The sequence below is a fragment of the Nerophis ophidion genome, linkage group LG09, assembly GCF_033978795.1.
Source record: "Nerophis ophidion isolate RoL-2023_Sa linkage group LG09, RoL_Noph_v1.0, whole genome shotgun sequence".
In the NCBI taxonomy this organism is placed as follows: Eukaryota; Metazoa; Chordata; class Actinopteri; order Syngnathiformes; family Syngnathidae; genus Nerophis; species Nerophis ophidion.
This window is the reverse complement of record NC_084619.1, coordinates 51,037,467-51,057,638: the sequence shown is the minus strand read 5'-3', so window position 1 is coordinate 51,057,638 and position 20,172 is coordinate 51,037,467. Positions and strand designations below refer to the sequence as shown.

General features: G+C 40.5%; 1 protein-coding gene across 1 annotated transcript in view; it reads right to left on the bottom strand.

Annotated features, from left to right (window-relative positions):
- Positions 1-2,298: 2,298 nt before the first annotated feature.
- LOC133558724 (AT-rich interactive domain-containing protein 5B-like) overlaps positions 2,299-20,172 on the bottom strand; it is a 157,142-nt gene continuing 139,268 nt past the window's right edge. The window contains exons 7-8 of the mRNA XM_061909874.1: positions 7,738-7,951; positions 2,299-4,790 (exon numbers count right to left, since the gene is read on the bottom strand). Coding sequence (XP_061765858.1) covers positions 2,952-4,790; positions 7,738-7,951 — 2,053 coding nt within the window. The 3' untranslated portion in view covers positions 2,299-2,951. The remainder of the gene's footprint in view (positions 4,791-7,737; positions 7,952-20,172) is intronic.

The window sequence follows — 20,172 nt, the reverse complement described above, 5'->3', positions numbered from 1 at the left end:
AGTACAGTGAAATAACGGCAGTATTTTACCCAACTTTTTTATACTTCTAGTAGTACAGTGAAATAACGGCAGTATTTTACCCAACTTTGTTGTACTTCTAGTAGTACAGTGAAATAACGGCAGTATTTTACCCAACTTTTTTATACCTCTAGTAGTACAGTGAAACAACTGCAGTATTTTTACACAACTTTGTTGTACTTCTAGTAGTACAGGGAAATAACTGCAGTATTTTACCCAACTTTGTTGTACTTCTAGTAGTACAGTGAAATAACGGCAGTATTTTACCCAACTTTTTTATACTTCTAGTAGTACAGTGAAATAACGGCAGTATTTTACACAACTTTGTTGTACTTCTAGTAGTACAGGGAAATAACGGCAGTATTTTACCCAACTTTTTTATACTTCTAGTAGTACAGTGAAATAACTGCAGTATTTTTACACAACTTTGGTGTAGTTCTAGTAGTACAGTGAAATAACGGCAATATTTTACCCAACTTTGTTGTACTTCTAGTAGTACAGTGAAATAACGGCAGTACTTTACCCAACTTTTTTATACTTCTAGTAGTACAGTGAAATAACTGCAGTATTTTACACAACTTTGTTGTACTTCTAGTAGTACAGTGAAATAACTGCAGTACTTTACCCAACTTTGTTGTACTTCTAGTAGTACAGGGAAATAACGGCAGTATTTTACCCAACTTTGTTGTACTTCTAGTAGTACAGTGAAATAACTGCAGTATTTTACCCAACTTTGGGTTACTTCTAGTAGTACAGTGAAATAACTGCAGTATTTTACCCAACTTTGGGTTACTTCTAGTAGTACAGTGAAATAACTGCAGTATTTTACCCAACTTTGTTGTACTTCTAGTAGTACAGTGAAATAACGGCAGTACTTTACTCAACTTTGTTGAACTTCAAGTAGTACAGTGAAATAACTGCAGTATTTTACCCAACTTTTTTATACTTCTAGTAGTACAGTGAAATACCTGCAGTATTTTACCCAACTTTGTTGTACTTCTAGTAGTACAGTGAAATAACTGCAGAATTTTTACCCAAATTTGTTGTACTTCTAGTAGTACAGTGAAATAACTGCAGTATTTTACCCAACTTTGGGTTACTTCTAGTAGTACAGTGAAATAACTGCAGTATTTTACCCAACTTTTTTATACTTTTAGTAGTACAGTGAAATACCTGCAGTATTTTACCTAACTTTGTTGTACTTCTAGTAGTACAGTGAAATAACTGCAGTATTTTTACCCAAATTTGTTGTACTTCTAGTAGTACAGGGAAATAACTGCAGTGCTTTCTTTACCCAACTTTGTTGTACTTCTAGTAGTACAGTGAAATACCTGCAGTATTTTTACCTAACTTTTTGTACCTTAATAACTGAAATAACTGCAGTGTTTACCTATCATCATTGTACTTCTATTAGTACAGTGAAATGACTGTGGTATTTGACCCCACTTAATTGTTTCCGTTGACCCAAGTCTCCTCTTGGACAATTTCAGGTGGCGCGCATTCGTCGCCAAAATTGTAACATTTGAGGACACACGACTGATGTTGTAATATTTTACGCCGCAGTCCAGTTTTTAGCGCACAGTCGATATTATTCTTGTAACACTTGAGAAGACGAGGCTAAACGTAACTGATGGTGTTGTAATCTACTCTGGAGACGTCATTGTGTCCGCTGCCCACAGTCTCCACTTGGATCAAATCAGGTGGCGCACATTCATCATTGTTAAGACACTTGGACACAAGGCTTAAAATGGCTGATTTTCCTGTTTTGTACGCCAGTGTCTATTTCTTCGCTGCCCCAAGCCTCCTCTTGGATGAAGATAGGTGGAGTTAGGAAGAGCCGATTTAACATTATAACCACTGTACCAAGGTTTACAAAACGGTGTACTCCTCAGTTTCCATTTATTTGCTGGATACTCATAGTCTTTGCTTAGATAAAATGAAGTGGGGCTCATTCATTATCAGTGTTGTAATATTTAAGGATACATCGCTAACAAAATTACGTTGCACTTTTGTACTCAAGTTTAATTGTTGTTACTGCCCTAGGTGTCCTATTGGATAAAATGAGATAGAGCACATTAAACATGACCTGTTTTGCAGTAATATAATCCACTGTTTCCGCTATAGTCAGCTCCATAGTCTCCTCTGAGATAAAATCATGTGGAATACGTTCCTCATCAGCATTGTACAATTTGACGTTACACCGTGGAAAATGACTTATGGTGCAGTTTTCTCCTCTTTGCCGCCCTCAGTCTCTGCTTGGATGCAATTAGCGGAATCAGATTTAACATTTGGGGATGCAGGGTTTAATTGACCGACGTTGCTGTATTGTGCACCACAGTCTCCACTACTTGGCTGCCCTCAGTCTCCTTTTGGATAAAATTTGTCTGCACACCAAAGTGAACATACAAAAACATTGTTTTCAGACCGGTGCGTTGAATGAACCTGGGTCTTGCCAGTTTGCCGCTGTCTTGTGTTAAAAACCGAGCGGCAAGTCGAGTCGAGGCGAGTCGGTACCGTGCAGTGGAAAAGTGGAGTGGAGGCATGTAAACACACAACCCCAACAAATGCCGACAACATTACGACCGGCACGTTGTGTTCTTCGTAGTGTTTCAAGCAACAACAGTTTAGCCCTCAGGAGACGCAGTAAACAAACGGCCGCCGTCCGTTTTATCCAGACCGCCACGGGCGACGGGACGCTGAGCAAGAGTCAAAACGAATAGTGAGCACATCTGTGTCAGAATTGTGCAAATAAAGATACAACAACTAAGGATACAGTGAGTGGTGATGACAATACCGAACAGTGCAAAGTATATAAACAAATGTAGAAATGAGGAAAAAAAATGGAATTTTTCAGTCTGCCTCACTGTTGAGTTCTACAATCAGTCAACACTCGCCCCGTCCACCCAACAAGTGAGGTGCGGGACAATGAGTTCTCACAGTCTGGTGCTGGGGTGTATCGAGGACAGCTGTGGCGGGGGCAGGGTGGACAGAGGGTACAGGTGGTGTAGTAGGTCCCCGTAGAGGGCAGCTCCTCCTGGGTGCCTGAAGAAGTGGTGCGGGCTGGGCCCAGCGGCCAGCAGCTGCCTGTGGAGCATCATGGAGTGATAAGCTAAGGGGGGCACCAAGGGTGACACAGCCGACTGGCTCTTCAGGTACTGCAGGCCCGGGTGCTGCTGAAGCCCGTCCTGGGCACTGGGTGACACCAGGCTGCCTGGGTGGTACATGCCGGCGTAGAGGGATACGGCGTGGTGTGGGGGATAGGCGGTGGCGGGGTGGCCCTCGGGGAGGTGGTTGTTGAGGTGGATCGCGTGGGCCGGCTCGGCCGGCTTCAAGTCCTCTGGGTCGCTGCGTCGGATGGCGCACGCTGGGTGGATGGGGGTCACAACGCGGACTTTCCTCTCCGGCACCTCCTCGTCTTCTGGCTCCCCGAGGGTCCGTTTACTGGGTCGAACAGGGCTAGTAAGGGAAGAGTCAGATGAGGATTTAGGACTACAAAAGGGTTGCAATGGTTCCGCAGGGCTATGCTTAGGAGGCGATATGGTCATGGGAGGAACTCGGCACGCTTTAGGGTGGGAGTCCAATCCCTGGTGCATGATGGAGTAGGGGAGGCCGCAGAAAGAAGTTTTGGAAAAGGACGACACCCGCTGGGAGAGAGGCTTGGACATGGTGAAGTCTCTAGGTTCGTCCTCAGCCTCTCTGCTTTCCCCTTGAGTCTGTGCGTCGTTGTTGTAGTGAGATCTGTAGACAAGGCCTTCTTGCTCCAGGCCGCCACAAACAAAACTTCCTTCGTGTTCCCTGGAGAAGTGCTCCCGTCGCTCTCCATTTGGGAATCCGCTCATCCTGTCCTGACTCAGGCAGCTCTCTGTTTGCCTGAAGAGACTATGCAGGTGAGGGGACGAGTAGCAGTCCCCCGTGAAGCCGCGAGTCTGAGTGGCCGGGTTTTGGGGGAGTTTCTCCCCAGCCTTTTCCACAGCTTCCTGGTCGCGGGTCCGAGAGAGATATGGCTGCCATGGAGGACTGACGTGAGGCAGCAGGTGGTGGCTCCTCTCTGGTTGGGGAGGCTTGCTGCTCTGCGCATGCTGGATGACCGAGGGCCTGAAGACGGGCGCCACCTCCAGGACGTCGTCGGACCTCCTCTGGCCTGCACTTTCCTCCTCACCCTTCCTCATGTCCGTGTCTCTGTCCGCCATCGGGACAGCTGTAGAAAGGGGAGGCTGGAGCGAAGATACAAAGGAGAAGGACGTGGACTCGCACACTTGGGAGAGGAGCTTCTTTTTAGCCAAAGGAGACATGACGCCTTGGCTGGCTTTGCAGTAAGAAAGACTCTCCTTCCTGATGAGGCCATAGTCCTCCTTCTCCAGGAAGGACTCTGAACTTAAGTCTATCTGTCTGTCCGCCTGCTTGCACATAGGCAACACTTTGCCTACTCGTCCTCCATGACTCTCCAAAGAGGACGCAGGCAGCGCAACATGTCCAGCGGGTTTACCCTGGTCCCAACGGTGTGGCAGGTAGGGGTTTTTCGCGATTAGATGACCCTCGGTCTTGGCTTGAAGGGCCTCGCTGATCTGCCGCCACTCAGGCTGAATTCCTACGTGGAGGGGCCGTGCGGCGAGCGGGGTCCTGCAGTCCACCTCTTTGGGACACTGCTCTCTCAGGGACTCCTCTTTCTTCAGGGTGACGTGAAGCTCCTGATCCTCATCCTCCTCCTCGATGACGATGGGCTCATCTCGAGGCGGCGCTTCTTGCTTCATCGCAGCTTCCACTTTCACATCCTAGAGACGAAAAATAAATTGGCATTGTGTTAATCATCTTGTTGATCTGGGGCATGAGATCCATCTAATGATTAGAAATAGGAGTGTTCAAATTCATGGACATCTTCACTTTCACCCCCAAGTCATCATGATTTTTAACAAGTTATCCTACCCACAGGGAGAAAGCATCGTTTTAATAGTCTGACAAATTAGATGGTACTATAAATCTGGTCAATGAACTTTGATTATGATATGAATGATCAATAGCACAACATTTATTTAGAAGGCCCAGTGCAAACAACCTTCTATAGTCATGGTGCAAATTTCTTCTTTTTTTTGTAAATAATTCCGACTAACACAAAATGTCAACATACATGGTCACACATAACACAACCTGTTCACTGAACATTGTGGGCATTATAAAAAACGTCCATGTACCCTAAAAAAAAATACACCTATTTAAATCCCTGCTGATGCATGTTGGGAAAAATGCAAAACTCTCCACACTTATCCATGTTTGGCACATTTTAGCTGCTTGATATTTCTGATTGATTAAAAAACTTTAAGGAGGTTTTAACAGAAGTAAACAAAGTAGAAGGTTAACTTTTACATATTCTTAATATCCAATTATATTATTGATATATCTGTTATATAAATATAATATGTACATATATAGGCTATATATATATATGTGCATATATATATATATATATATATATATATATATATATATATATATATATATATATATATATATACATACATAAGTGGGTACGGAAAGTATTCAGACACCCTTAAATTTTTTACTCTTTGTTAAATTGCAGCCATGTGCTAAAATCATTTAAGTTCATTTTTTTTCCTTTTAATGTACACACAGCACCCCATATTGACAGAAAAATATAGAATTGTATACATTTTTACAGATTTATTAAAAAAGAAAAACTGAAATATCACATGGACATAAGTATTCAGACCCTTTGCTGTGACACTTGTATATTTACCTCAAGTACTGTCCATTTCTTCTGATCATCCATGAGATGGTTCTACACCTTCATTGGAGTCCAGCTGTGTTTAATTCTAATGATTGGACTTGATTAAGGAAGCCACACACCTGTCTATATAAGACCTTACAGCTCACAGTGCATGTCAGAGCAGATGAGAATCATGAGGTCGAAGGAACTGCCTGAAGAGCTCAGAGAAAGAATTGTGGCAAGGCACAGATCTGGCCATGGATACGAAAACATTTCTGCTGCACTTAAAGTTCCCAAGAGCACAGTGGCCTTCGTAATCCTTAAATGGAAGACGTATGGGATGACAAGAACTCTTCCAAGAGCTGGCCGTCCAACCAAACTGAGCAATCGGGGGATAAGAGCCTTGGTGAGAGAAGTAAAGAAGAACCCAATGATCACAGTGGCTGAACTCCAGAGATGCAGTGAAGAGATGGGAGAAAGTTCAAGAAAGTCAACCATCACTGCAGCCCTCCACCAGTCAGGGCTTTATGGCAGTGTGGCCCGACGGAAGCCTCTCCTCAAGAGTAAAACACATGAAAGCCCGCATAGAATTTACCAAAAAACACATGAAGGACTCCCAGACTATGATAAATAAGATTCTCTGGTCTGATGAGACAAAGATAGAACTTTTTGGCCTTAATTCTAAGCGGTATGTGTGGAGAAAACCCAGGCACCGCTCATCACCTGCCCAACACCATCCCTACAGTCAAGTGTGGTGGTGGGAGCATCATGCTGTGGGGGTGATTTGCAGCTGCAGGGACAGGACAAATGGTTGCAAATGAAAGAAAGATGAATGCGGCCAAGTACAGAGATATCCTGGACGAAAACCTTTTACAGAGTGCTATGGACCTCAGACTGGGCCGACGGTTCACCTTCCAACAAGACAATGACCCTAAGCATACAGCTAAAATGACGAAGGAGTGGCTTCGGAACAACTCTGCGACTGTTCTTGAATGGCCCAGCCAGAGCCCTGACTTGAACCCAATTGAGCATCTCTGGAGAGACCTCAAAATGACTGTCCACCAACGTTCACCATCCAACCTGACAGAACTGGAGAGGATCTGCAAGGAGGAATGGCAGAGGATCCCCAAATTCAGGTGTGAAAAACTAGTTGCATCATTCCCAAGAAGACTCACGGCTGTATTAGCTCAAAAAGGGTGCTTCCACTCAATACTGAGCAAAGGGTCTGAATACTTATGTCCATGTGATATTTCAGTTTTTCTTCTTTAATAAATCTGTAAAAATGTCTACAATTCTGTGTTTTTCTGTCAATATGGGGTGCTGTGTGTACATTAATGAGGAAAAAAATGAACTTAAATGATTTTAGCACATGGCTGCAATTTAACAAAGAGTAAAAAATTTAAGGGGGTCTGAATACTTCCCCTACCCACTGTATATACACATACGGTATATATGGATATATACATATATATATATACACAAAAATATGTGTATATGTATATGTACATACATATATACACATGTATATGTATATATATACATATATACACATACATATATATGCATATATATACATATATATACACATATATGTATATATAAGTAAATGTATATATGTATATATATATATATAAATATATACACATACATATACATACATATATGTATGCATATATATATATATCTATATATATATATACAGTATATATATACATATATATGTATATATACACTATATATACATATATATATATACACACACACACACACATATATATATATATATATATATATATATATATATATATATATAAATCATTTTTTTTAGCCCTGGTGTAGAGAATATGTTGTGTTTTGTTACACTGTACAACAACGAATGCAAAATGTTTTCCATCGCAAAAAGCAGAAGACGTAGACTGTGTTCTCTATCCTGGCAGCTGATTGGCTCAGCCAAAGCGAAGCCTTGTCTATACTTTCGGAACAAGGATGGAACTAACCTGTGACGCTTCCTGTCCCTTCATGGCCTCCGCTCGCTCCTTTCTCGCCGCCTGCTTGAGATGATTGGACCCTTTGACCTTCTTGGCCCCGACTCCTTTGGCCTTTGCCCCTGGCGTCTTCTCCTGGCCGCCCTCCTGCTTCCGGGGTTTGGTCAGCGGAGGGAGGGGCTTGTCCTGCTCGCCTTTGAGGTGCCTCTCGTACGGCAGGAGGAGCCTGCGGAGGGTGAGAAGAAAGGCGAATGATGTTACCACACGTCACGCCAGGCTGGAGAAACACAATGGCGAGCCCGGGTAGCGTCCTCGGGTGTCCAAAACGACGATTATGCCTTTCAAACTTATTTTGTTCGGTGAAAGCAAACATGGAGTTGCGGTTTTGCCAGAGGCACAAACAGGCCTCTTGTTTTAATACCTGGCAAACAGTAACTAATCCTTTTGTAATTACACAACGTGAGGGGAAATCCAGGCGCAGCAAGAGAATGTGCGTGTGTGTGTGTGTGTGTGTGCCAGCTGAGACGGATCACACTCGCTATTATTTTAACCTTGACAGGAGAGAAAATGCTCCACTTCTCCTGCACATGTTTTTTTTTTTTTTGTAGCCATGTGTTGTGCTGCTGAGGGATTGCAACAAAAAAAAGAAAAAAAAAAAGAGAAAAGAATCAAATTGTTCACGGTGTATAAAAAGGGATTTAATATGCCAATATGATTCATCACAGGCGGTTTTAACACGCGGCTCAGCTGACGGGATTCACTGCAGATGCTCGCACGGAATTAGGTCCATGTTCTGGTGGAAGAAAAAAGGAAGAAAAAAAAAAAAGAAAAGAAAGGCAGCCTCTGTTATTTGTCATCGGAACATTCCCAGGGTTCATTTTCTGTACGTGAAGTCATAACTAATAGCATCTGGCTAATGTAACAATTACCACATGAGAGGACATTTTTATGGCCGTGAAAAGAAAATGGAAGCCACGAGATACTTTTTGTTTGTCTGATGGTCGTCTCCTCTTATTCACACGTATTTTTGTCTCCCTGCTTTTGTAATATTCATCTCAAAATATCCCAGCCCACATCAGTCAGTCTGTCAAAAAGAACATACCCCACGTGGAAAACCCCTCGGTTTCCAGAAGCGGTTCAGTGTCGCTGGTGGACTTCCAGGTTGTTCCAGACAAAGAATTAATGTCAAACAAATTAAAAATGTTTATTAAACTGACACCTGTCACTTTAAGTCACATTGTAACACTCCTAATTGTAAAAAAAGTGTAAAAAGAATTGAACCACTGTCTAATAACGACGCTGAGATCATTATTCACGCGTTCGTTACATCTCATCTCGATTACTGTAACGTATTATTTTCGGTCCTCCCTATGTCTAGCATTAAAATATTACAGTTGGTACAAAATGTGGCTGCTAGACTTTTGACAAGAACAAGAAAGTTTGATCACATTACGCCTGTACTGGCTCACCTGCACTGGCTTCCTGTGCACTTAAGATGTGACTTTAAGGTTTTACTACTTACTATAAAATACTACACGGTCTAGCTCCAGCCTATCTTGCCGATTGTATTGTACCATATGTCCCGGCAAGAAATCTGGGTTCAAAGAACTCCGGCTTATTAGTGATTCCCAGAGCCCAAAAAAAGTCTGCGGGCTATAGAGCGTTTTCTATTGGGGCTCCAGTACTATGGAATGCCCTCCCGGTAACAGTTAGAGATGCTACCTCAGTAGAAGCAATGAAGTCCCATCTTAAAACTAATTTGTATAGATTTAGATTTATTGGTCCCTGTTGGGGAAATTCATTTTCACTGCCGTACATTTAAAGATATAGACATTACACATCACAAAACAAAAATAACAAAAAGACATCATACATGACCAACACATTTACAGGCTTTGTCAGACAGGTCTGCCGGGCCTGCTGTTAAGGGCGGCTATAGCTGCAGGGATAAGGCTTTTCCTGAGGCGGGCCCTCCGGAATTTGATGGTTCTGTACCTGTGCCCTGATGGTAGTTGGATTATGTATTGGTGTAGTGCAGGGGTGTCAAACTCAAATACAGAGCGGGCCAAAATTTAAAACTGAACGAAGCCGCGGGCCGAGGTTGAACAAATGAATCCTTTAATAGGGACCAAAACAAGTTTTGCATTGAATATTGAACAAGCAAGGCTTATATAACTTTATAGTGACATGCAAAATCGAGTTTAAAATAATAATAATTAAAAACTATCAATGGCATATCAAATGAAATAAAAATACAAATTGAATGCCTCTTTTCGGCGGCGGGTTTAAGTTGGGGCGGGGTTTGGTGGTAGCGGGGATGTATATTGTAGCGTCCCGGAAGAGTTAGTGATGCAAGGGGGTCTGGGTATTTGTTCGGTTGTGTTTATGTTGTGTTACGGTACGGATGTTCTCCCGAAATGTGTTAGTCATTCTTGTTTGCTGTGGGTTCACAGCGTGGCGTATATTTGTAACAGTGTTAAAGTTGTTTATGCGGCCACCCTCAGTGTGACCTGTATGGCTGTTGACCAAGTATGCCTTGCATACACTTGTGTGTGTGTATGAGCCGCATATATTATGTGAGTGGGCCGGCACGCTGTTTGTATGGAGGAAAAGCGGACGTGGCGACATGTAGAGAACGCCAAAGGCAGTGCTTTTACGGCCCGCCCCCAATATTATTGTCCGGGTGGAAACCGGGAGAAATTCGGGAGGGGCACTGAACTTCGGGAGTCTCCCGGGAAAATCGGGAGGGTTGACGAGTATAAGTATTAGTAGTGAATGTGGTGTTACTGCGGCGGGCCAGCTCTAATGTTAATTTGATACTGCCTCAAGGGCCAAATGAAATTACACGGCGGGCCAGAGTTTGACACCCATGGTGTAGTGGGTGACTGATATCCTGGACTATCGTGTTTGCCAGTCGAATGATGGACCGATGGTTTAAATCTGAAATGTTGGGTGTGGGTAGGCCGATGATTTAAGCTGCTATGTTCGTAATGCGTGTGAGTTTGGTCCGGTTGGTTACAGAAAGCATGGTGAAAAGACATGTGGAACAGTAGATAAGAATCGGTTGAACAATGCTTTGGTAAAGTAATAACAGGAGATGAGGTGCAACATATAGTCCTTTAAGTACTCTAGCCTTTAAATAGACCCCCCTTTTAGACCAGTTGATCTGCCGTTTATTTTATTTTCTGCTCTGCCCCCCTCTCACTTGTGGAGAGGGGGGCAGATCTGCGGTCCTCTCCAAGGTTTCTCATTGTCATCCTACTGGTTTGAGTTTTTCCTTGCCCTGATGTGGGATCTGAACCGAGGATGTCGTTGTGGCTTGTGCAGCCCTTTGAGACACTTGTGATTTGGCGCTATATAAATAAACATTGATTGATTGATTAATAAAACAACTAAAGCAAAACTACACTATTATATATTCTATACATTGTCAGTTATGTTTAGTTATGAGTACAGTATTTTTCGGAGTATAAGTCGCTCGGGAGTATAACTCGCACCTGCCGAAAATGGAAGGAAAAAAACATATATAAGTCGCATTATTTGGGGAAATTTATTTGATAAAACCCAACACCAAGAATAGACATTTAAAAGGCGATTTAAAATAAATAAAGAATAGTGAACAACAGGCTGAATAAGTGTACGTTATATGACGCATAAATAACCAACTGAGAAGGTGCCTGGTATGTTAACGTAACATATTATGGTAAGAGTCATTCAAATAACTATAACATATAGAAAATGCTATAAGTTTACCAAACAATCTGTCACTCCTAATCGCTAAATCCAATGAAATCTTATACGTCTAGTTTCTTACGTGAATGAGCTAAATAATATTATTTGATATTTTACGGTAATGTGGTATTGTCGCTCCCGAGTATAAGTCACACCCCTGGCCAAACTATGAAAAAAACTGCGACTTATAGTCTGAAAAATACGGTATATAAATTGTATATGCGCAGGTAAACATGCGTTCTCTGCGGTGGATATTTGTATTTTGCATAAAAAAAAAAAATCGGTCCCCAGGGAAAAATAATCATGTATGAGATATGTACATTGGCAACATGTATGTTTGACTCATTTCACTTGATTTAGATTCCATTCCACACTACAAAATAATAAAAGTATGTACGATTCAAGGGGATCAATATTGATATCGGTCAATACACAAAGCTCCAATATCGGTATTGTATCAGAACCACTCATTTTGATCACAACCTCCCAGAGGTACTATTTACAGTCATGACAGCACTGCCCCCTAGTGGTCTTCTATAGGCACGCATGAACGTGCATTCAGTACCAGTGGGTGTGTAAGAGTATTTAGCAGTGTTCCCAATAACGCCATAAATAAATATAATTAATTACTTTAATGTAAGTTGCAACGCCGTTACTGAGATGTTTGATGTAACGTGGCACGCAACTTTTAATGTGTTTTTTTTATGTCGACAAGACAGTGTCAGAAGCAGGAAATATCTTTTTACAAAAAAAAAAGCAACAACCATCACCGCACTACAATTAACTTGATATCAAATAGAAGGAGGCAACATCACACAGCAAACAACACACAACATGTAAGTACACGTACACGTACACACTACCACTTCAAGAGAATAACGAACAAGAAATCCATGATTGAAGTGACAAGCTGGCAATCGTACAATACCTCGTTTGTGGACAAGGAGACTACAGCCATCCAAGCACATTTAATGTCTTTATTGACTGGCGCTAACACAAAAGATTCAGCAGAGATACAACAGTCACTGTCGGCAAAATGCTGCTGCTAAGCTAATAAACACAGCTGAGCTAATGCTGCATTGTCTGGACACTGATGTCACACGTTACTTAGCGACAGGCACCGCCTTTTAAAGGCACATGCATACACTCTGGTCTCATGAAACATGTCAACTGTATATGCCAGATATTTAAAGTTTTTTTTTTAAAGTAACATAATAATTACTTCCTGTAGTAATTCAGTACATTTATTATAGAGTCATTCAGTCAGTAATTCAATTCCTTTTTTGGCAAAGTAAAGAGTAACTACAATTAAGTACTTTTTTAAAGACATTTTCCAAATACCGCTATTTAGCTAGGATGTGAATCTTACAACAACTCAGGATTCAAAATAACCCGTCATTGGGCCAAACAAAGTTGTGAGTACCAGGTTGTTAAGGTATATTAAACACTTGAATTCAAGACAGAATTTACAACTTATAGGTACAAAGGTGGTGGCCATGTGGTTCTTCCCTCTACCCGCTCAGTTGCCAGTCTTCATATTTGGATTCGTGGGGTGACAATTCAATTCAGAACAAATTCTTAATTCAAACTTGATTTAAACTAGTCGACAAGTTACAGGTTACAAAAGCTCTTTTATCTTTACGTGCAGCAAGTAAGTGAGGAAACGGCCTGAAAACGTCTTAAGAATCGAGATTCGAATGTGAATCGATTTTTTTCCAGCACGCCAAGTATTTACGTTACAAATACTATATTTTTGGTTCTATAAGCTTCTAATTTTTTCCTACACTTTGCACAATGCGACTTCTAAAACAGTGCGGCTAACTTATGGAATGTTTTCCGCTAACGTCAATGGTGATTTGTATTCAACATATAGTCTTCAACGCAGACCAGAGAAACTGCAAAGGTGTGTTGTTGTTTGTGCTTAGGCATCATCTTTTGAACAAGTTTGCTTACTGCAGATGCTGCAGGTTGAAAATATATTTCCAGTTTCGAGCCTTGAACCGGAAGTATATGCCGTTCTGTCTACTATTCGTCCATAGAGTTTCTGCCTGAAAGGATTCTTCATTCATCACTCCAAGCAACGTTTGTAAGTTTTACAATACAACTAAAATTATTCATACTTACTAAACCGTCCCGTGTGATGTGTGTAAGAGTGTTTTCATGCATATTTGTACGCGCTATCGTAACGTAATCAAACGAGCATTGTTAGCATTAGCAACTATGCCAACATATTTACAAGTGTCTGTGTTAGTATTTTTAACTTACAATGGCTTTCTTTTTGCAATGATTCAGTTTTGTAAATTCACCAGGACGTCACCGTGGACTTATTAAGTTTGTTTAGCTGATTTAAGAGCGAACTTCTGCTCTTCCGTTCTGTTTTACAGGCACCATTTGGAAACAATTAAAGGCCTACTGCTCTCGCTGCTGTGTTGGATCCGCTTTGGACTGGACTCTCGCGACTGTGTTGGATCCATTATGGATTGAACTTTCACAGTATCATGTTAGACCCGCTCGACATCCATTGCTTTCCTCCTCTCCAAGTTTCTCATAGTCATCATTGTCACCGACGTCCCACTGGGTGTGAGTTTTCCTTGCCTTTATGTGGGCCTACCGAGGATGTCGTAGTGGTTTGTGCAGCCCTTTGAGACACTAGTGATTTAGGGCTATATAAGTAAATATTGATTGATTGATTGATACTGAAACCCACTACTACCGACCACGCAGTTTGATAGTTTATATATCAATGATGAAATATTAACATTGCAACACATGCCAATACGACCTTTTTAGTTTACTAAATTGCAATTTTAAATTTCCTGCGAAGTTTCCTGTTGAAAACGTCGCGGAATGATGACGCGTATGATGACGCGTGCGTTTGATGTCTCGGGTTGAAGCAGACATTTTTTTCCAGCCCGATCCAAGCCAATCAGTAGTCTGCTTTAATCGCATAATTACACAGTATTCTGGACATCTATGTTGCTAAATCTTTTGCAATTTGTTCAATTAATAATGGAGACGTCAAAGTAGAAAGATGGAGGTGGGAAGCGGTGTATTGCGGCTGCCTGTAGCCACACAAACACACGGTGATTCCTTGTTTAAAATTCCCGGAGGTGAAGCTTTACTATGGATCGAGTAGTCAAGCGAACATGGTACTCGACCACATGTCAACCGGCAGGTTTCGGTGAGAAAATGGTGGTAATAAGTCGGCTCTTACCGCAGTTCTGAGCGGAGCCTGCGTCCTCCTGCAGCTGCTGCGGACTATTACGTCCTCCCACGCAGACACTGGCGGTCACTACACCCGTGGCCACACCCCTCCAACTTTCAGGTACGATATAATAATCTCACTAAAACACTAGTAACACAATAACCAGATAGGGGCTTTCCAGAACTATCCTAGTAAATGTGTTTACTAACATCTGAATCGCTCCCACTGTCCTCGCCTTTTTTTTCTTCTTCTAGTCCTTCACTCTCAATATTGTCATCCACAAATCTTTCATCCTCGCTCAAATTAATGGGGAAATTCTCGCTTCCTTGGTCCGAATCGCTCTAGCTGCTGTTGGCTATGATTGTAAACAATGTGAGGTTGTGAGGAGCCCTGGTGACGTCACGCGCACATCGTCTGCTACTTCCGGTAGAGGCAAGGCTTTTTTATTAGCGACCAAAAGTTGCGAACTTTATCGTCGATGTTCTCTACTAAATCCTTTCAGCAAAAATATGGCAATATCGTGAAATGATCAAGTATGACACATAGAATGGACCTGCTATCCCCGTTTAAATAAGAAAATCTCATTTCAGTAGGCCTTTAAAGCATGTAAATAAACATTTACAACATCTGTCTTATATACTGTATCTGCAGCTTATGGTCCGTTGCGGCTAACATATGTAAACATATTTATTCCTTCTAAAATTTGGTGGGTGTAGCTTAAATACAGGCGCACTCTATGGCTCGGAAAATACGGTAAAAAATGTGTGTGTCTTTGAAATATTACTCATTATATCGCCAGGGATACTTTCCTATGTCTCAATGAGCGGAATTTCCTGTTCTATGGGGTCGGCAACCCAAAACGTTGAAAGAGCCACATTGGACCATAAATACCAAAAATCTGTCTGGAGACGCAAAAAATAAAAAGCCTTACATAAGTCTTATAATGAATATGATGTAAGCGTATATTTTAGTTTTAATAGCCTACTATTAAAATGACTGCGTGCCGCAGGCTGAAACAAATCTTCGTTGACAAAAATGTTGAAATATAATATTTTTTCTACACATTTTTACAACATAAGAAACCATTAGTAAATCAGAAGCTACTCAGAAGGTGAGCTAACTCCTGGAAATTACTTGCTTTTAATGGCCAAAGGTATAGATGTGCATGTCCAACTTAAAGGAAACGGCAGGCTTCCATCTTCAAATAGATTTATTACAAGCTTTGCAAGCTAGGTAATGTTTGCTGTGGTCTGGAACAACATGCCACGCAAACAACTATCTGAAATGCAGCCAAGATTACAAACGGATAATGTGTCATGAGACATGCAAAACTAAATGTTATAAAAAGAGGATACAAGTAAAGGATATTAAACAAGCCCAAATATACCTACAAACGAGGCATAATGATGCAATATGTACCTACAGCTAGCCTAAATAGCTCTGACCATATATGCCTGATCAGCGCTCCAACAAGTCAATAACATCAACAAAGCCCACCTTTGTGAATTCACGCACAGCATACAACCTTTGGTGGACAAAATGAGACAGAGGAGTGGAAGATTTTACATGTAAACAAACCGTTGCGTCACAGTCCACACTATGGTTCAAGAACCGCCGACATTAGTAGGACAAAACGATGATCACCAAATACTCTCATCAGTGAAGCATACACACACTTTCTAACAATTGGGAAGGTTGTTGTCATGGTTGTTCTAAAAAAAAAAACATAATAAAAAAAACAATTATTTTTCCCGCCCATCTTTTTCCATTTTTAATCCTTTTTTAAAAATGCTCAAGAGGAGCTGACCTTTGGGTTAGCGTGACACATTCTCTCTCTTTAAAAAAAATGTTCCTCTTGTCAGGGGTATTTGTTGACGAACCCCAAGATGCAGAGATGGAGGCAGGCATGGAGTGAGCAAACATGATTTTAATATAAATATTAAGACAAAACCAAACAAAGGGTTCAAACCAAAAGCGTGCACGTGGGCGGAATAACAAACTAAGGGAGCTAGCACTGGAAGCTAGAAAACAAAAAGGAACTTTAGCGTGGAAGCTAGTGGATAGCAAACAGAAAAACTTGAGATAACAAATGGCTAACAAGAACAGCTTGCCGCTACGACGACCAGGGACAAACTGTAGCATGACAGGTAATAGCTGAAAAGAATCACAGACACGACAAGAGCAACATATGGCAACGACAAGTCCGAATGACAATACAATGATCCAGCAACTGACGCAAGACAAAGCAGGTACAAATACGAGCCGGCTGATTGGCAACAGGTGTGGCCAGCTGCCAATCAGCCGCAGCTGAAGGGGAACACAGCACTCAGGGAACAAGACAGGAAGCTGACAAAATAAGAGCACTAGACAGGAACTAAGGACAGGAAATACTAATCACACTGAGGAGGAACACAGCACTCAGGGAACAAGACAGGAAGCTGACAAATTAAGAGCACTTGACAGGAACTAAAAGACAGGAAATACTAAACAAGGAAACAGACAAATGCAGAGGAAAAAAACTAAAACAGACAAAATGTCAGGGGAAAGCCTGACACCTCTGAAAAGCTATGCAGCTTTATTTTAAAACAAAAACAATCCGACATGACATCACAGGTGGAACAGGACTTTTTATTTTTTTTAAATACGTGTAATTATTTTTTATTTTTTTGCGGTATCAACAGGAGACAGTTGCAGTATTCTTTTTAAAGAACACAGCGCTAAAAACAAACAATGAATCAGAGCAGTTTCGCCTTCACTTCAAAAGAAAGAAAACTCGAAGAGTTCAAGAGGCTCTGTGGGATTTGTGTGTATGTGTGTGTGTGTGTTATTTTCCCTCTGGCAGGGAAAGCGGTGAAACTACATTTCATACAGCTGGTCTGGCAGCAGGCCCCAGGCCAGGAAAGGAAATGTACTATTAAATGTGACTTATTGAGAAAGAGGAAAAGACGCAACGAGGGCATAATGACATGTAAATGAAGAAAAAAATAATAATTCCTGTGCTTAAACAAGGAAAAAAACAATTTTTGAAATAGCAGCAGTGTTACGAAGAGTAAATGACAGGAGACTGGTGATGCCACGCAAACAAGGCTGGCATTATTGTTGCTCCTGATGAGGACACGTGCACCCTGGACATGTGGACAGTCCAGCAGTGTGGGAATGATGCTGGCTGCATGGTCTACTTTATGGAATGTCAATATGGAGGGGAAAAAAGGAGCGGTGGGGAAAGGGAAAAGGGAGGGGCTCAAACTGTTGCAGATTATGTACGAGCCCGGGAACATGAGGCTCCTTATATAAATACTTCCAAATGGGAAAGGCTAACATGTTATTCTGATCAGGAAAGAACAGAATTGACTCTGGGGACGTTCCCACAATGCCCGAAATCAAATTAAAAACTTTTTTTTTTTTTAATTACACTTCAGAAGGCCTTTAAAAAGTCCAATATTAGCGTGTTTTAACCATTTTGAATAAGTGTCAGAGGTCCCATAATAGTGGTTTAGCTGAATTCAAGCCCTGAAAAGTGTTTTTTTAATAAGCACTACTACTTTTGTGCTTGCCATTACCTTGGGGAAAAAAAAAAAAAAAAAAAAAAAAAAAGGAGACACTTTGTTGGCAAGGGTCGGTGTTTTTTTTCCAACAAAATGTGCATCTCCATCCAGTTGGAGGATTAAATAATTCACACTTGGACTACTAATTGTAGGGAAAACATGCTTTAACTTCCGTGAGTACATTATTCAGACTAAAAACAAGGCTATGGTATTCGGTCAGTTCATATTCTGTACTTTGCACTACAACCTCCGTTTTACACTTTATTAGGTTATGATATTCACATGAAGATAGCGGAAATGAACTTGTGTCAAACTCAAGGCCAGGTTTTTGAAGGTTGGAAAATAATGTGCGTCAAAATGTTATTTGTTCTTTAAAGTCAGACATTTTTTTACAATACTGCGTGCAATTGAATGTTTTGTTATTAAAATTAATACTTTATGTGTCTATATATGTATTCATTATATTTATAAGTATATTATATTTATTATTTTTCCTATATATTTTTTATTAAAAAAAAATCCTTAAACATCTGCTTGTAACCTTGACTTACGATTATAAAGCAAGTTATCCATCAATCTGTTACAGCAGTAAAACTATAATAAACACAATTGCCTATACAAATTTAGCAGAAAAGATCCGGCCCGCCAGCGTCCAAATTCTGGCCCACGGAAATTCCTAAGTTAAAAAATAAAATACAATAAAATGTTTTAGAATTGTTATTATTTTTTTTAAAAATCTGACCTATCTAATTAATTTTCTACCGCATTTTTCCATCGATAATGTGACATTAAGTGTGCACTTTTTTAGTCAATTAGTGCGCGAGGATATACATATATATATATATATATATATATATATATATACATACATATACATACACACATATATACATAAATATATACACATACATACACATGTATATACATATATATATATACACATACACACATATATACATACACATATACACATATTTATACATATATACATACACATATATATATATATATATACACATGTATATACATATATATATATACACATACACACATATATACATACACATATACACATATTTATACATATATACATACACACACACACACACATATATATATATATATATATATATATATATATATATATATATATATATATATATATATATATATATATATACATATGTACACACATACACACAGCCTGGCCCCCGACCAATTTGCGGTACCCGAGTCAAAAAATGTGGGGACCCCTGAGCAAGGCTATTATACTCATAAACTATACAAACTATATATTAGTTTATTTTTTATATAAAATATAAATGTACTTTTCTTGGAAATGTGGGATAGATGTCTGGAGCCTTAATGCTAATTAGCCGTGTTAGTCCACAGAGTGTGTGTCTCCTAGAAGAAGCGCCATTGTGCGCTTTATTCACTTTTTACATATACACTGTAACTGTGCACTTGTCCAATGTAATAAGATGCCACACAGCACGTACAACAATTTAACAAAGTGTGGGACATAAACAGATTTTAACACCAACATCATGCTCTGTTATGCGCTAACGAAAAACAAAAGGATGAAGACTTGCAACTCCCAGGTCTGCATAGGACTGACTGACAGTTGATTTATTTTAATATGTGCAGCGAAGCCTGCTGTTTTACAAAACTGTCCTCTGTATAGTGATGGGCGGGCTAATTGCTAGCTGACAGCTAGCGCCCTAATTGCTAGACGGCAGCTTGCGCCGCTAATCTCTAGCTGGCAATTGGAGCGCTAATTGTTAGCTGACTTAAATGCTAACATGAATAAAATAATACAATTATTTATTCATGTTTATTTCAAACCTGCAAGGCCGTGCTAAACTACACTGCAGTTGCACCTCCGGTCACTTTTGATGTGCATTTAAAGACATTTTAATTATAACACATCGTAAACAAATGCATTTAATATTAAAAAAATGTCTA